This window comes from Labrus mixtus, chromosome 10, assembly GCF_963584025.1.
Source record: "Labrus mixtus chromosome 10, fLabMix1.1, whole genome shotgun sequence".
Taxonomy (NCBI): Eukaryota; Metazoa; Chordata; class Actinopteri; order Labriformes; family Labridae; genus Labrus; species Labrus mixtus.
The window spans coordinates 16,349,115-16,366,829 of NC_083621.1; the positions used below are offsets into that span (position 1 = coordinate 16,349,115).

Below are 17,715 nucleotides of genomic sequence, written 5' to 3' on the forward strand. Positions count from 1 at the left end.
TCAAAGCATCACAATCAATTGAGTTTGAATGTCGGCCTCCTATTGTGCCGGAATAAAACCCAACTCTGAAGTTATTGCTGTCCCTAATCCTTGCTTGGCGTTTCTCCATCATCGTTTTAAGTGGATTTGTTTGAATTAAAGGTTTGCAGATACCAGTATCACAGACCCACTTATGTCAAACAAACCGCTCTGAGAGAGATTCTATTTGCATTGCTTTGATGTCTCTGTGGGGTTTTCCATAAAACCATATTTGAACAACAACAGTGCATTCTGTTTAAAGCCCTTTTCGCTTTTATTGAATAGATGTTAAAAATCCTTCTGAGAAAAAAAAACAACAGCCATGTTGAGATGAAACACAGGATTGACTGACAGAAACAGTACCATGTGATATACATTGAAGGTCTTTGCACATACTGTACGTCCTTATTGAATGTCATGCAATGATCCAAGAGTGCAGATAATTTGTTACTCTATAAGGAATGATTTTGCCTCCTCAAACTGTAAATGCACTGTATGTTACTCCTACAGCTTCCAATCATTGATTTCTTGTTCTACAAAGATAAGCAGCAGCAGCAGCCAAAGGCCTACCGCAGAGTTGTTTGAATGCAGAAACACAAGACGATGAAAAATTATATGAAATCACTTTATTCTCAGAGTGTGCGGTGATTCCATTTTTGAAGGAAGGTTACAGACTGAAACATCTGTCTAAAATGGCATGCAGTGAGGCTAACAGGTGGAGCTTCGGAACACACAGAAGACACATAACGATTTATCAACAACCTTGCCTACATCGCACACCATAAGCATGCATACATTTTGTCAACAAACGGGGAGATAGAGAGAAGGAGGGAGAAGGGTGAGAATATTTCTGCAGTACAAAAAGAATTCACTAAATGATCATTCTTTTTTTTTTCTTCTTAAAAATACAAACCACCAGCGGACAGAAACAGGACTGGCTACAGACAATAAAGAAACTAAATACCGCACAGGAGTAAGCATCTTCTCAACAAGTACAAAACAGAGTAAGACAGATGCAACGAGAGCGATACATCAGACAGTTACATTCAAGTCACATCAAAGGATTATTTTTAATGGCATATTTTTCAGGCAGTTTCTTAATCATACTAATGGCTGTATGAGCGGCACAAATGAGCGACTTCAGACCGAACTGGAGTCTACTGGACTGCTAAATATTGATTACGCATGACTTGGGCAGTTTGTTTGGGCAGTGGTCTATAAGCCATTTAGAGCGCAATCAATTTGCATTTTACAATATGATGGTAAATGGATTTATGATGGCGTTGATGGACGAGATGTAAAGGGTGATCTGGTTTCAGGGCCAACCAGTTTACAAAGGGTAACTGGTAGCCTGAAGGTCTGCGAGTTTGCTAGTAAAGTGTTAAATATGGATCAACGTGGGCAGTTATTCTAGCTTCTGGAATATTCTTGGGCCAAACAAGAAATATGTGATTCAAAAAGAAAGAATTGTGTAGGCTTGCTCGGCCCCTGGAAAAAAGAGTTTTAATTTAATTGTTTGCAGAGAAGGCTAATTATGCTAAGAGAAGGCTAGATACGGTTCTGTTAAAACTAAGAGCTAGAATACCTGAGAATTTAAAAATAAACCAGATATGCAGTAAATAAACAACATGGAAAATCTTGTCTAAGTCTACTACTACCTGCACTATTCTTTGGTTTGATTGGAAAACTGCTCTGAAAATGGGTTTGAGTGTTTTTGATGCATGTAAACAACTATCGGTTTGCTGACTATCTGCTAACACAGAGGCTGGCAAAGGCAGTTTACAGAGTACAATAACAACACTGGGAGTTCAATAAATGTGCTCTATAGGTGGCTTAGATGTTCTTTTCATATATTCAACATGATTACAGAGCTCACAAAGCGTTTATAAAAGCTACATTTCCCTCGTCTATGCCACAGGAATGCACATGTTTTGAGTTAGAGTAGGCTAATATCAGTGTTTAGCTAGCTGAATAGTAACACTGACGATGTGCTCAAACTTAATGTGGGATTTTCTTCAATACAAGGTAGCTAAAATTACTTTGCATTTACTTGGTCAAGACAGGAATCTTAACATTACATTATTTTTCCCTAGCTTTCATAGTGTCGGATTTGTCTTCTTTGTTGTGATGACCTCATAGGCTAACGAAGGCATCGGCTGAGGCCCACTGTCATTTTGTGTGTTACCAGCACGAGTCTGTTGGAATGTTGGAAATATCTGGAATGTTTGAACAAGACACAGAGGAATGACGAAGAAATTAAAAAACAAGGCATATGGAGAAACATTAGATTTCATCCTCTTATGATTCTTTTTTTTTTTTAATTGTGCGTCTGTGTATTTCAGCAGGACAGACTGAACTCTACAGAGAGCAGGTAAACATTATCTGTTGGTCGATCATGGAGCTTTCATGCTTTTTAAAAAGACCCTCATTATTTAATCTCATGTCTCTGCATGTATTGTAACTGCCTACCTTTAGGAAACCTTTTAGTTTTGTTATTTCAAACACAAATCCTGGTTGTGCTAATCGTTCCATAAACTGTGACTGAACTTTTTTAAGAGACAAACAAAACGTTCCACCTTTCCCCTTTTCTCTTTTTTAATCAAATATGTCTGACCTTTACGAAGGCATCACTGTCACTATGCAGACACACCTCTGCCTTTTACATTAACTAACACATTAAGGAGCAACTTTAAACACATAACAATGAAGATTGTCTGTTATTGCTGATTTGGGATTTCACTCCCATCAGTTAAACCAACGGACACAGGACAACTTCATTTTCCAACACTATATTGCACTATTGTCACTGTCTGTTCACATATATTGTGTTCACAACATAGTTGTGTTTGTGAAGCTTCTTTTACTTACAAAAAAGTGATGGAAATGTAAAAAGAAATCAAATTATACAAGCCTGGACTAAAGATTTGGAAGTCCTACAGCAGAAACAGAGCGAGTGCCATCTGCCAGAGGACATACAAAACTGAATATTCAAACAACAAACATGTGAAGCGAGTTAATTTATCGTACGAATTCCATCTAACTTCTTGGAGACAAACTTCATTATGGAGAACATTTATAGTTTCCCCAATGGAAGAACATTTCAGACACCTACTGTACATAATGGACGAGATGTTGATGGAATAAAAATGGAAAACCAGTTATTGCCTCAAATATCAATGTATTTTGTGTCATCGTAACAAAGGAAATGGTTTCCATTTTTTGTAATTCACTTCACAAAACTTTACTGCATGCTTAAAACAGGAAAATAAAAATAATAAAAGCATAATTTCTAATGAACTCCTTCACTTTCTGGTTTACAGATTATGTTTTGACTCCACCAGCGCTCATATTACACAATCACAATAAACCCATAACATAAGGGACAATTAATGGGGTGAATCCTCACAACGGAGAACTAATAAAAATGTAATAAGTATTTATATACACTGTATGTATCAAATATTAGCAAGAACATAACAGGAAAATTCAATCAAATTTTGATATGATTTGGATAATTTCTGAAAAGTCAAAAATATGGCTTATACTCTTATTCATCTTGTTATATGTCACATTTCACTTTTATATATTTTCTCTTTTTATAACCCGAGGCTTATTTACAAACAAAAAGGGTGGATGATGGGTGATTTCTGTCCTGGAAAGCATGGCATATGATTTGCCCCGAGGTAAAGATCTGTGCAGGTGTTACATACTTTTAAAATGCAGTTTTAATCACAGGTTATTTAAAAGTACATATCACCATAAGGGATCAGGTCTTTCAAATCAAGGGCAAAATCATTGCACATTGCTTAATTCCAGGACGATTAGAAGTTGGGTCGAAGGGTTTGAAGGTGAGGGTTGGGGGTGAAGAAAAGTGTGACTGTAGGTTTGGGTGGGGGTGGGGTCGTACAGCATTAGTCTTAGTTAGATGAACGTTGTAAGAAGTTTTATCACATAACACCCAAAGCACTGTTACTTTTTATTGAACATATCCATGAGTGGGGTTGGTATGAACTTCATGACCGTGTCCACGATGCTCTCCTCTTCCTCCTCGTCCCCGCAGCCGGTGGGAACGGCCTTCTTCGGACGGGTGAGGCTGCCCTCGGAGGCCTGCTCCATCGCAGCCGCTGCCTCGGCTTCCTTCTCCTCCTTCTTCTTGATGCCGTACTACACAGCAAGGAGAGAGAGCAGGGAATGACATTAAGCACCAATCTGGATGTTCCGCCTCAAGGACAACAGCCTCTTCACATGGGGCGCGAACCAACCACATGGCCACCGGCGCCATCAAACAGTAAATGATTTTTATGCAGTGGGAACAACTTGTCCCTTCACTTCAACAGTTTGCCGCTCTGTCTTTGCTGCATATCTTCCTGTGAATACAGAGACTGACATCAAATTGTTCTCCTCTGAAAACAGAGGCGAAAGAGGCGTGACATGATCATTTCATGCATTTGAGGTAAATTGGTTTCAAATGATTGCATCACTTGCAGAGTGATTCACATTTCTCCATTTGCACAAATTAGCCGATGCAGCTTAATGAAGTTTAAGCACTGTCTATTGTAAATGTGTGGGTCCTGCATGAAGCAGTTACAATCAATTTGAGCAGTTATATGTTGAGTTGGAACTGAAAGAAGTTTGGGCTGAGAGTGTTTGTAATCATGAGTTTCACTGCTTCTTGCTCTAATTTTTACTTTCAGGATATTTTATGTACCAATTATCAGGAGAGGAGCTCAGCTGGATGTGTGGAGAAAATTAGCTAACGAAACTGCTGGCTGCACAAACTTCTGTTCAAGTGTTTTTTTAAGGACACAGAGCACATAATTGTTACTAAAAACATTAAGTGGCAAAACAGCAGCAGCATGGAAATATGGAAGCCTGCACCTTGATTGTAATTGTTTGCAATTTAAAAGTTGTTGAAAGTTGATCTTATTAACTGATCATTCTGCATGTATTGCTTTGAGTCACATATATATTATGTCCCTAAAAAAAACTCTTCTTTTCTGGCAATAGGCTAGGCAACAACAACAAAAAATTATACTTTGGCAAAACAAAGTTTTGCACAATCACAGCAGCAGGAAACAAACAAGTCCAGACAAGCTCAGACAATTTACCCATAATGCTGCATGTCAGTCTGAACGCTTCTTTTCTAATTGAGCTTGAAGGTTCTGTGAATCCAAACAGATGGTGAGCAGAGGATAATTATTTTAGCTTGAATATAATTAGCAACAAATATTCTGGCAGCTTGTGTTTTTTATGAAGAGGGTTCTGGTTGGATGTTTACCGTTACTGTTAGAGCCATTTGTGGGCATGCAGACGGGTGCTTCATGGATATTTAACCCACCCTAAGGTGAACACCACAGTGGTGTTTGGGAAAGGCTGAATCGCCTTGTAAAGAAAACATTGCCATCAGTTTGCAAACAGCAAACTCACACTATCTTCTGTGAGGCAGAGGGCACACTCAGTCGTCCATTAACTACAGGTTCAGATAATCTGAATGATCTTGAACCTCTTACACCCAACCATCTTTGACGACCCAAGATTCAACCTAACTTACCACCAGCCTTATTCAAACCAAAGGATCTATTTACAGGATGCAGATGGAGACTAATACAATATATATCTGTCTTGTTCTGTACATGGTGGGTAAGAGAGTTACCACTGATGCAGCAGAGACTAAATAGAACGGTGTCAGGAGAAATCTTTCAGGAAGGACACATAGTAATAATAGACTCTAATGCTCTCTATGTGGTTCTCCGTTGACTGTAAGAGTCCTTGAAACCCGACCGGGGGCAACAGGATTAGTACGATCTGTACTTGTGAAAACCAAAACGAATACATTGGAATGACCCCTAAGCAAACTGTGTTTGCTAATTCCTGCACCTGAGAACTGAGACTAATGGACTTGCTTGATGTTTAATAAAAGGAGTATTCTGTTTTATGGCTCTTATCACTTTTGTTTTTTGTTATGCTTAATGCCCATAACAATTGTGGCAGGTGTGTTAAAACCATTTGTATTATTTTATGTTAATGTGAATAGTTTGGCAGCATATAGTGGTTGTTTTGGTGCTGAACCAAAGGCAAAGCAACACCTGACCTTGCCTTTTAGGAGCCATATAATGACGGCAGGTGTGAAAGGTTCATTTGGATTCATTTGTCTATTTCCCACCATTGATTTCATTGTAAAGGCCTGTAAATCCTGGAATTTGTTTGTTTGGGCTTTAGATTTCATGTATGCCAAAGCAGTTCATAACAAAAACTGTGACAGCCTTCAATAAACCTTCATACAAATCTGAGACAACCAGGACCAGAGTGGATCATCAAGCAGTCAGTAAACATTAAACACCTGGTGTCTGTGGGCAGCTATAAATGAATCAGAATGTGTGGTCCCAGTTGGAGGAAAAAAAAAATCAATACAGTGGGACTTCAGGAAAAAGGTTACAGGTCAAACAGGCTGAGTGAAAGGTTCATCTTGAGGCAGGGACGCAGGAAATGAGCTGGACTCCAGCATGACCTCTTTCCTGCTCTCCAAGTAACACGTTAATGTGATTCTGGAGCAATAAATATCTTAAAGGGAACCTGCTAGTGTTCATTTCTGCTGTGAAGTTGTGCAAGGGGCAGTGTATACATCTCTGGGGAAGGACTTGTGCTGTTGAGAACAGAAAAGTCAAACAGTAAGCAGACAGTGAGGTTTTTTTTTTTTTTAACCCTTTAAGAGCCAAAACTGAAATTGTTTTCAGTTTAATAAATTCTGCATCTGGCTAAACCTTACCATCCTTTTGTCAAGTTTAATATTTCTAAGTACCTCAAATTCAATTTTTAAGTGTAAGTCTGTGAGGGGAGTCTCCCATATATGTATCCAAAACTATTTGTTTATAATGGAAAACTTTCAAGGCCAAAACAGAATGGATATCAGCAAGTTGTTGGTTTAATTTTGAATGAGTCATCTTGCAACCTTGAGACCATTTGGAATAATTTTCTTCCAAATTCTTCATGCACTTCTACTATTTTGTTACCCTTCTTTTTTTGTAACCATAATCGTAACCCTCAAAACCATTACACCATCAATAAAACACAAACTATCATCCAAGTCAATGTGGGGAGGCAGGAAGCTGCAGCAATTAGAATCAGCAGTGAAAGACAAAGCAGAACATGTTTCACACTCTGATCCTTTTTGTTGGCATGCTTACAGCTGCAATAGCTTCACACCAGTGAAACGAGTGCACATCACATGAATGTGTGAATCATTGTTTTGTTGTAAAGATGAACGGCAGTAGCTTTCCTTTACTTTGACCAAGTTTGTTGGCTCAGTATTAGCTGTAGACTTAAAACCATAACAAGTGATTGACAACGAGGCTAAGACTGTGTATTGTTGAAATTAGATTTTGATTGACATTCAATTGTAGGCCTCTGATTTGCCAAATAAAAAAAATGATTGACAATTACCTCTCCCATTCAAAGTCTCCAGCCTGCAGGGACACAGAACACCTCAAATGCAACAGGAGCATATTAAAGCCTTAGTGTTAAGTCTCCCTGTTTCCTACAGATTAGGATGACTCTGCCTTTTAACTTGTAATTGCTAGAAAACAGTGAAGTCTCACAACCAGAGCATTTCAGCTATGTATTCGTAAATTGTAGTTGTAGTCTGTGTGTGAAAGCTTTGTGTGTGTTTGCTGTGTTTGATAAGAGTTTTTACTTGTAAATGTAAAAGCATTACCCCTGAAGATGTGCCAAGTTTGATGAAAAGTATATGAAAGAGTTTAGTTAATGTACAGGTCAGTCTGAATTATGTCCCTAATGGCTACTCATACTAATTCACAACAGATGCTACTTAAAGAGAGAGCAGATTTAGAAAAGTAGATGATGTGGTTATTTAGCCTGTGACATAAAATCAAGCTTATGTTTCTGCTAACTTTGACTACACAGACTGATAGAGAGTTAGACAAATCTATAGACGGTCTATTAACTGAGTAGTTGGAGAGGTACAATCACAAATTGTAGCTCAACACCTGGTAGAGATTTCAGTTTTTCTTTTTTGCTTTGTTGTAAAAAACAAAACATTGGTGGTATTGATTGATGGATATCTCCTTTGTACATCCTTCTGCTCCCTTGATTGTTCTCTGTTTTCTCTTCATGCCGCTGTGATTCTTTCTCTTGCAATCTGTCAAATTCTATCTCCCTCTCTCCCGTTCACACTTGTTTCACAGCGACACAGGCCTGCGTCAGTGGAAGTGAAGACAGTCACGCTTAGTCAGTCCTTCTCCACTCGCTATAATCAAACACTTTCCAAAGATATCCTGTCATATCGCTCTGTCGCCCTCTTCCCTTTTCTTTCCAGTTGTTCCAAACACAAACTAAAGAATCTCTGAGGACTCAGTGGAGTGTGCAGCCGATCCTCAAACTCCAAAGACGGGAAAGTTTTAAACTCAGCTTGGTCTTAGGGAGTGTTCATGTCAGATATTCAATTAAATATTAGCAATGTCAAGATGAATATTCATCTACATATGAAAGGGCTTTGATAAATGTATGCTTACTGTTTAATTCATTTGTAATAAAATGTTAATCATTGGTATCACAGACAAGATAGGCCTTTTGAGACAAAGGGGTCTAAGGCTTGATAACTGAATTTCATCACCAAGAAATCTTTAACGCGTAAACTGAAGAACCTGACCTGTCTTAAAAGCAAACTTAATATGACACAAAGAGGCATGATGTCATTGGGTACTACTTTTCATCTGTTTATAAGCCACTGATGGAACATACGTGATGCTCAGCACAGATTTAAACTAACAATATACCTACTTTAATTTATTCACAGAGCAGAAGCTCTGCTTAGCTCACATCTTGTATTAGACCTGTTGTTTCCTCTGACGTTGGATTCATTCAGTCTCCACTGTGCACTGTGTAAAATTTGAACTCGTTCTTTTCAAAACAACAGCATTCTTTTAAATGTGAATGTTGTGTTTATAAAGTGAGCTGGGACTTTTTTTGTTTTGTCTTACCTTATCTCTGATTCCCTGTCGGATGTTTTCTCTCTCTGCCTCCATTTTTGCATATTTGGCCTTCCTCTCCTCCTCCTGTTGCCTCAGGGCCTCTTGCCTTTCTTCTTCCTTTTTCTGCGCGTCGGGATCCTTCTCCTCCTCCCCACCGAGCATCTTGCCCATGTCTTTGGTGGCACCTATTGTTGATGATGACAGAGAGAGAGGGAAAGGTGATGAGTTAAACAAACATCAAGACAGAAATCTTTGACCAATGACAATGGCAATTTACGGTAATTGTAAATAATAGATCTCAGCAATCAGATGTTGCTAAGCATTTGGCGTGACTGTGGAACATCTCAAGTTGAGATTATTCAACAGAGACGTCTTTGTATTTCAGTTCTCTTTCATGCCAGTGAAAGAGCAGCTTGATCAGCCCTTGACTGAACCAAAGACAAAAGCGTCTGACAATAAAAAGAACAAGAGGTGAGCGCCCAGACAAAAAGCCTGAGATAAAAGATGCCGCTATAAATTATTAGCAAGTCTCTTGATTGTCTTTGTGCTGCTCAAACTGGCCTTTTTCTTTCTACAACTAGATTTTTCATCCAAAGCAAAGCATCCACTTGGACATTGGGTCAAGACCTAGGAACAAAAAGGTTAGAGTGCTGTACAAAGGACAATAATAAAACAGATTGGAGCCCATTTTGCTACTGATCCCTTCACCTGTCTGCAATTGTTAGTGCATGACCATTATTTATGTTGTTGTAGATAGCTTTAAATGCTACGATTTTTATCTTTGCACAGGCTGCTAAGACAAATATAATTATAATAAAATCTATAAAATGCCATTTTATTTGGCTTTCCTGTCCTTTAGACATCTTTTTGTTGACAGACCACCAATATCATCATCAAATGATGATCATATCAAATGTCCTGTTTTCTTTTTGTCTTTTCAAATCTCTGTCCATATACAAATGCTCTATAGGCAGTTTACATCGGGTAGATTAGCGACGCCTTCGCTATAATATGAAACCTTGTGATACAATGCAATAGTCCTGCTGTGTGCACAACTTCAATCCTGTCGGAGCTGTCAGGTCTCAGATGAAGCCATTTTCTGCCTTTCACTCTAGTACAAAATGAAAACAACTTGGACAGAGAGAGATGGATGACCCTTCATAGTAAACATTTTGTTGTGCTGGTTCAAGTTCTTTTTCAATTTTGTTCGAAGTGTTTCCGCAAGTTTGATGCCTACATGTCAGACAAACACACACACACACACCCTTAAACATAGGAACAGATCCAAGCTTCCCAAGTGAACGGAAGTTCTTTGAGACCAAAGTTTTTTTATAAACTTCACCTTTGAGTACACAATCAGCCACGTCATGAACATTTGTTCACATACTTGACTATGAACTAAATGTGTTATTCAAGGATGTCTCGAGAGGCCACACCAGAGAAATCAGGCTGTATGCCACTTATTGATGTGCATGATGTTAACAACACTTGTCCTCAAAACATTCTGCGATTTTTGTCCCTGCTGCTGTGTTGATCCTGTCAACCTCTGCCTCTACACTGCCCCCTATTGTTCATGTGCATACTGCATCTTACAACCGCGTATAGTGTTCATTTTTGAGGACCTGCACAGCCATTGCTTTTTTAAGTTGTTGGAAGATGCAAAGTTGTGCTGTCTTGTACATGATGATGACGAATGTGAACATAAACACTATATAGCCATGCTTATCAGAAAGTAGACATCAACTGTCTTGCTTTGATTTGCTGTGAGTGTTTCATTGAAGAACTAGCAGATTATACTCTCATTAACCCTTAAGGAATAAAAACAGTGTGGTTTAAATGAAATGAATAAAACCCTTTGAACAAATCATGTTTGTATTTAACCATTTCAATTATAACCACATGAAAGACCATAGTTGAAGAAGTTGCACAGACACATGTTGAGATGTGAACATAACCTTGATACAGTGCACTGTCGGTGTGTTCTCACTTCAGAGGCATTAGCTCCTCTTTCCAGTTCAGTGGTTGGAACGCTCTAACAGATACCTGACGAACCCTTGATCTCACCCTGACTCCATGCTCACTTCCATCTCACAGGAAAGAAATTAACTTTAACAAGAAGTGGACCTCCTGGTCCACACCTGGCTCTTTCTCTCTCCCGCTCAGACTCCAGCTCTCTTCCTCTCAATAGTTACGCATCCTTGTGTCTGTGCTCCGGTCTGTACTCGAGGCTTGCAGGCTCTCTGGAGGGACGACTCAAAGACACAGCCATCTGCTTCAGCCGGGAAATTGATGAGACAGCAGCGACCTTGAGGTCTTTGGCTGTGGTCCGAACTCGCCATGTTGACGGGCCAAGACAGGACAAGCCCCAGTCCTTGGTCACACGAAGCAGAGCAACTACTAATTAATAAACAGACATGTTGATGTCTCGTGTTTCTACATTAACTTCTTTGTGTGCTGATGACAGGACATGTTGGCATGCAAAGAGTGTATTACAGTCAGTATTTCTTTTTCATGTCAATTAAACAAGTGTACAAGATCAAGTAACATGATTCTGTTGAGTTTTAAGGCTTTGCCTTTTTTTCTCACTAATCATTTGTTTGCATAGTGTTGATGTGTAGCCACAGTCTTCTTTAAACGTTTCTTTATTCTAAAAATCTATAATAATAATAATAATACTAGAATAAACCTATACATGGCTATACTATCGAAACAAATGGCTTTACATTGTCTAAAAAGAGAGTTCCATGTACTTTTTTCTATGGCTGTGTCATCAATCTGTCTGTAAATGGTTATTGGGAAGTTTTTTCTTTCTTTTATTGTTTTCTCCTGATTGGATCTTTTTGTCTTTTTGGTTGTTTTCCTCAGTTTACTTATCAAACGTTACGTAGCTTATTAGGGTCAGCAGTTGTTTTTCTTTGCTATGTTTTTATAACCTAGAAATAATTCATGAATTGACTGTACCTGTGGTTAGTCATTCATGAAGAAAGGCGACATTTTTCACCATGTCTTAACACAGATCAGCTTCATGTCCGTTAATGTAGACAGATTGTAAAAAAAAAATTTTTCATAGATTTCAGTCAGCTAAATTCATAGTTGTATTTTGCAATGTCAAACTATGACATTTAATCCTAAGCAATTGCTGAAATCCAATAGGTAATTGTATGCTTTTATTTTGAATGTTTTACTGTCTTGTGCTAAGGGTACTTTACTTCCTTTTTTTATATAAACTGCTTTTGCTTTGAAAGAAAATGAGGAACCTCTGGTAGATCGAAAATTACGACATTGGCACCACCGAAGAAATAATCCTGCTATGAATGGAAAAGTGAATGAAAATAACTAAAGGGAACAATAAAAATGGAAATGTCTGACATCACAAGGTGATGTCACAAGGTGGATATCATGTTTTTAAAGTGAAATGAGACATTCAAAGGTGTCGTTTTTTCCTCACTCCAAGAGCAGGAAGATGCTAATAACTATGCTACAAAAGAGACAGAATGCCGCGCAATCGAAAAAAAAAAGGTATGCATTAATCTCGGACCTTAATCACATCACGATTTATGCGTAAAAGCTGATAGTTCTAGCTCTATTATTGATGAAATGGAAATCAGCGTGTTGTAAAGCAGAGCCTTGAGAGTTCCTTTCTTGCAGGAACTCTCAGATGAATATCTCTTAAAGATTTTTGTTTTCCCCCTGTGCTCTGCCTCTGGCCAAACGGAACCGCCGAATGGGTCTGCTAACTTTTTCTCCGACTTCGCAGCCTGTAGCTTGAGGAGATTTCCCTAACTGGTGTTCATAGTGATCTTTGCAGAGTCTGAGTCGATGTCTGCTGAGGATAACCCGCGTGTCTTCAGGGATGATAAATTCATCTTTGGCCGAGCTGAACAGAGAAACTCAGGAAATTAAAACTTGTTAAACTTCAGAGCCTGCCGCTTCAAATTAAAAATAGCATGACACGCTTTACATCTTGTTCCAGCCTTGACATGTCTTTCTACTTTCTTGCCATAATGGACCATTCTCATGTTGTCATTAGAACTAAATTGATAGAGAAATGCGAGCAAAGTCTTAAAAATTCAACAACAATATTAAGTGTATGATGTAGTAGCTTTAACCTTACTGTAATTTCACAGTAAATACAATGACACTCTTATGAAAACCTCTAATCTAAAGCGTATTCTTTCAGTTGGTGGTCTTTCTGAGTTTTCAAATCTTCATGGTACAATGTGCAGGATCTGTCTAGTTCATAAAGTTTAGAAAATGGACTATCTTTCTGAATAAAAAAGCTCTAATTTTAGGCAGATTCCACGTCTTATCTCTGGTCCGCTGTTGCAATTGATGCCACTTTATCATATCTCAGTGCCTCTCCCAAAACTCCACATGACTAATCTCGATGCTCAAGGCTAATTAGCTCGTCTGATTGTGACAAAGTTGCTGTGCAGCCGAGTGAGACAGTTGCTGTTCCCAAAAGCCTCGGTGTCATGAAGCGCTACCAGCTGTGGATTCTGGGAGCTGTAAGCACAACGAGAAAGCTCCAGAGGAAGAGCTGAGAGCTGCGTGTACGGTTAAAAAAAAGAGACATTGGCGAAAGTACTTAATTAGAAAGAACAATGGATCACTCATTTCAACAACACTCTGAAGCGCGGTACAAGGCAACATGTTGATTTATAACAATGACTACAAATTAGGTCTTAACTGGAGTTTTCGAGGTTCTGCTTCAGGACAATTTCTGTCTCAAAAATTAAGCATGTTTATGGAATAAATGGAAAACACCAGCATTGAATGAAGAAAGAAGCTACTATTCAGATGACTTAGATATAACCATTGAAAGACAGAATCTTCAGCCTCTGGATTTACCTATTCTGAGATAGTCTGAATAAATAAGGGGAGGACGTTGCCCCATAAATGGGGCCCACGTCACAGCCTCTAGGCTTTCGGCGTCCCTGCCACACTATATGTGCGTTCATTGGTCTTTAACTTCAAGAGTTTTTGGTCTTCATGTGAAAAACACATTTAGCCTGTAGCATTCAAGGTCAGTCCATTTGAACAGCAACTAACAGATCTAATCTAAGGCCCTTCTGTGAACCATGCAGCTTTAAACACATTTGAAGTATTTCCAATACCCCACAGTACACAGCTAACCTGCTTAGTGACGTCTCGAGCCCGGACAGAGGAGAGCTCAGTAAACGTGCTAACTCATTACAGCTTTAAAAGGACTTCCAGGGTCAGCTGAGGTCTAAGGGCTCGTGTTAAAGTTGGGAGAAGTGTTGAAATTGAAAAGACATTTAGAAGTTATGGACAGTCAGGTCACATGTTGGATTTAACTGTGCAGAGTTACATGAAGACCAGCTTTAGATTCAGAGAGCGGGCTAGAACGTGAGGAGAGAAAGTCTCTGGAAGTATCTTTTTTTACTCTGTGTGTTTGTGTCTGTGTGTAGATGAAGCTCCACTGGGTGTTAAAATTGAGAACAAAATGTACAATTCTAAATTCCCACTTTGCCTGTGTGCATGCAAGAAGAGTGTGTCACAGCAAGAGTGCACAGGCACTGTCAAAGCAGAGCGACTGATCGCGTGTGTGTCCTCCAGGTGCATTTCACAAAAAGAGTGAATTCCACTTGTGTGTATTGGTGCGGGTGCATGAATTGCATGTTTCACGCTGAAGGACAAGTGAGACCACATGAGAAGAAGCTTCCCTGCGAAGCCCAAAGGCACGCAAAGAATGACGGAGAGAGTAAAGGAGGGATGGGGGAGAGGAAAGAAGAAAATAAAGGACAGAATAATACGGTTAACTACAATGTTAGTTACAAGTCTTTCCTTTCAAAAAACAACTACGCAAATTAGAGGATTCAACAGAGAGTGAGTGTGCAAAAGGGAGAAAAAGGGAGTGACTCAAAAGGAAGAAGAAAAGATGATGAGTGTATTTAGGACAAAGGAAAAACAGAAATGATGAGCATAAAGAAAGGACAGTGAGGTGGAACAAAAGAAAGAGACGAGGATGATCATGTGAAAATCGAGATATCAGAATGGGACAAAAGAGAAGAGAAAGACAAAATGTTAGAAAACTGAAAGATAAAGACATTCGAGAGGTTGAGATGACGGAGGTAATGAATAACAGATTTCGAGAAAGCGATCAGGAAACAGATAATAGTAAAGGACAAGTGTATTGAAGGAAAATGGGATAGAAAAAAAAGCGATGGAGTATAAGAACGAGAGGAAACAGCGGGACCAGCTCAAGGACTCTGTGTTCCTGCTCTCCCATCTGTCACCAGTCCTCAGCAGTCCCACGGATGCCGGCCAGCGGGTCCCTGTTTCAACCCCCACGGCCCAACACTAGATGTCCAGACCTTCATCATCAGCCTCCTGCTCTGGGCCAGGCAGGAAGGTGGTCCAGACTCCCATTGGGGAGACCAGCGAGGGAATCTTAAAGCAGTCAACAAGATGGCCGAGTACAGAGAGAACAGTTTGAAATATGAGCTCTGTTCTTCTGTCTTTCATTTTTAGCTGAAGTAGGTACCCTCAGGTCACCGGAACAACGGTTGCACAAAAAATTTAGACAAAGACTCCTAGTCTTTCTTTACAGTATGGTTCATTCTCATGGGTCTTTACATGCAACAAACATGAGATTCTTTTTGGTTGTTGTCCTGTCTTCAGTTTGCCTTTGAGCCGATTGTGTCTGTAAATGGCCAAGTTAGTTTGGAGTTTGGGTGTCAGAGACTTCTTTCCTCTGGCATAAAAAATGATCACATACAAATATTTTAATGATATGGCTCTTTTGGAATATCTTACATTTTTTAAAGATGTATTTTTTGAGCTTTTTATGCCGTTGTTAGAAAGACAGGACAGTGGACAAGGTGAAAATCAAGCAGTTGAGAGAGTGCAGAATGACATGCAGGTAAATAAGCCACAGGTCAGATTTGAACCCTGGCTGTCCACTTGGAGGACTGTAGCCTCTATGGGGGGCGCAAACTGACCACTAGGCCACTAGCACCACGATACCTTACATTTTATTGGATGTACAACTGGAAATACAACTGTGTTTTTGATTCTATTTGTCTCTTGTAGTTCGATCATGTAACAGCATGGGGGCATTTAAATGTAAGTAGTGTTTTATCTTTTGCATAAAATGTGCATTGTTCTTGGAAATACATAACATACATTTTCAGTTATACCTTTTCTTCCAATATTGCAATGTAAACAGAGTTGAGCAAAACAAAATTGCTTTTGGGGTGCGTTATGCACTCATGTTTATCTCCTCTCATGATTGTTCAAAAGAGAAAATCCTTTGAGTGTATTTGGGCCACTATGCATCCAAACATTGCCTCACTTTGGGTCAATCGATGTCTCAGAAACGTTCTGACCTGACACACAGTGCATCATCCTATAAATCTGTGTGACTTTAACCACTGCACATGGTAGCATGTCTCTACCGGTAATGCCGTCTCGAGAACAACACCATCTGCTTTGTTGTTTGCTTTTGAATTTGCCTTGACAAATGTAAAAACAAAGTTTCTAAGGTTGAAGGAAGAACTCAGGTACAGAGGTGGGTGTTTAGAAAGTTACAAAAGTTCACATCCATATATCCAAACTTCTCAAAGGGACACACAGAAGTCATGGTTGCATTGTGATGCTTTCAAAAGTCTGCGGCTGTTTCAACTCCCACACCGAGTTTTAGCGATGTCAAACCTCGAAAAGACTAGGAAAAAAAGATTTTGTTAAAGCAGCACTGAGTCACTTTTCACACTGAGCTGTCTGTGCCGGTCCTTGACAACTATTGACTCCATCACGGAGAATGGTTTGGTTTTTGAAAACAGTTGTCCTTGGAGAGCTTGAACAACACTTTGGCTTGGATAGAGAAAAAATGCGGCTCAGTACAAAACATTGCTTTTATATTGGCTCGAGTGACAGGCTGACCAGGGAGAGATTGCTTTATAACTGGATGGTGCCAGGTTTGATCTCCTCTAAAGTGTCCTTGATTATGCATCGTATCCTCTTCCATTTTATTCTTTGTTAGTTCTCATTGCTAAGAGGATGCCTTTCGGGTTTGAAATGAATTTATGTGTCTGTTAAAAATGTCCTTGAGAAGAAAGCCAAACTGCCTCACTTAGACCTTCTTAAAGGCTTAAAAAATATAACTAAATAAAAGAAGCTAGTTGCATCATAAAATCCATACTGTTAGCGGTGGGTTGCCAATTTGTTCCTTTATGTTTCATCATTTGAACATTTGCTTATCTTCAAAAATGCATTATGTATACTTTGATAAAGAAACAGTGAATGGGAATATGAAGCCTGATGCTTTACTGATTTAGGTTTATCCAAGATTGAGAGTTACTCCAGGGCAGCACAATGTGAATATTGCATTGTCCATCCCCAAAGGGACACAAACTGGTTGTTTAACTGAGAAGCTACACTTACTTAATGGCACAAATTTTCCAACGGAGGTGCAGATGCACAGAAGTAGGAACCTCAGTCCCAGAGCTGATGAAATTATAAGGAAACACAAGGTGATAGTGGAAGTTTTTGGAAAAGCAGAATGAAACAAAATAAAAAGAGGACACTAGAGAGACCTGTACTGTGCTGGCCTTGTCACAGCTTAACTCACTAATCTCTAGAGTATATGGGAAATACAGTCCATGGCTGCACTGTTCTTGTGCTTTATCTCTCTTTTGCAAACCTTATCATTGGACGACAGCCTCACAGACTGTGGCCTTGGCGGTAA

At 39.3% G+C, this 17,715-nt stretch overlaps 1 protein-coding gene across 1 annotated transcript in view; it reads right to left on the reverse strand.

Annotated features, from left to right (window-relative positions):
• Positions 1–629: 629 nt before the first annotated feature.
• LOC132982199 (complexin-2-like) overlaps positions 630–17,715 on the reverse strand; it is a 58,467-nt gene continuing 41,381 nt past the window's right edge. The window contains exons 3-4 of the mRNA XM_061048550.1: positions 9,015–9,190; positions 630–4,182 (exon numbers count right to left, since the gene is read on the reverse strand). Of these exons, the coding sequence (XP_060904533.1) occupies positions 3,988–4,182; positions 9,015–9,190 (371 nt within the window). The 3' untranslated portion in view covers positions 630–3,987. The remainder of the gene's footprint in view (positions 4,183–9,014; positions 9,191–17,715) is intronic.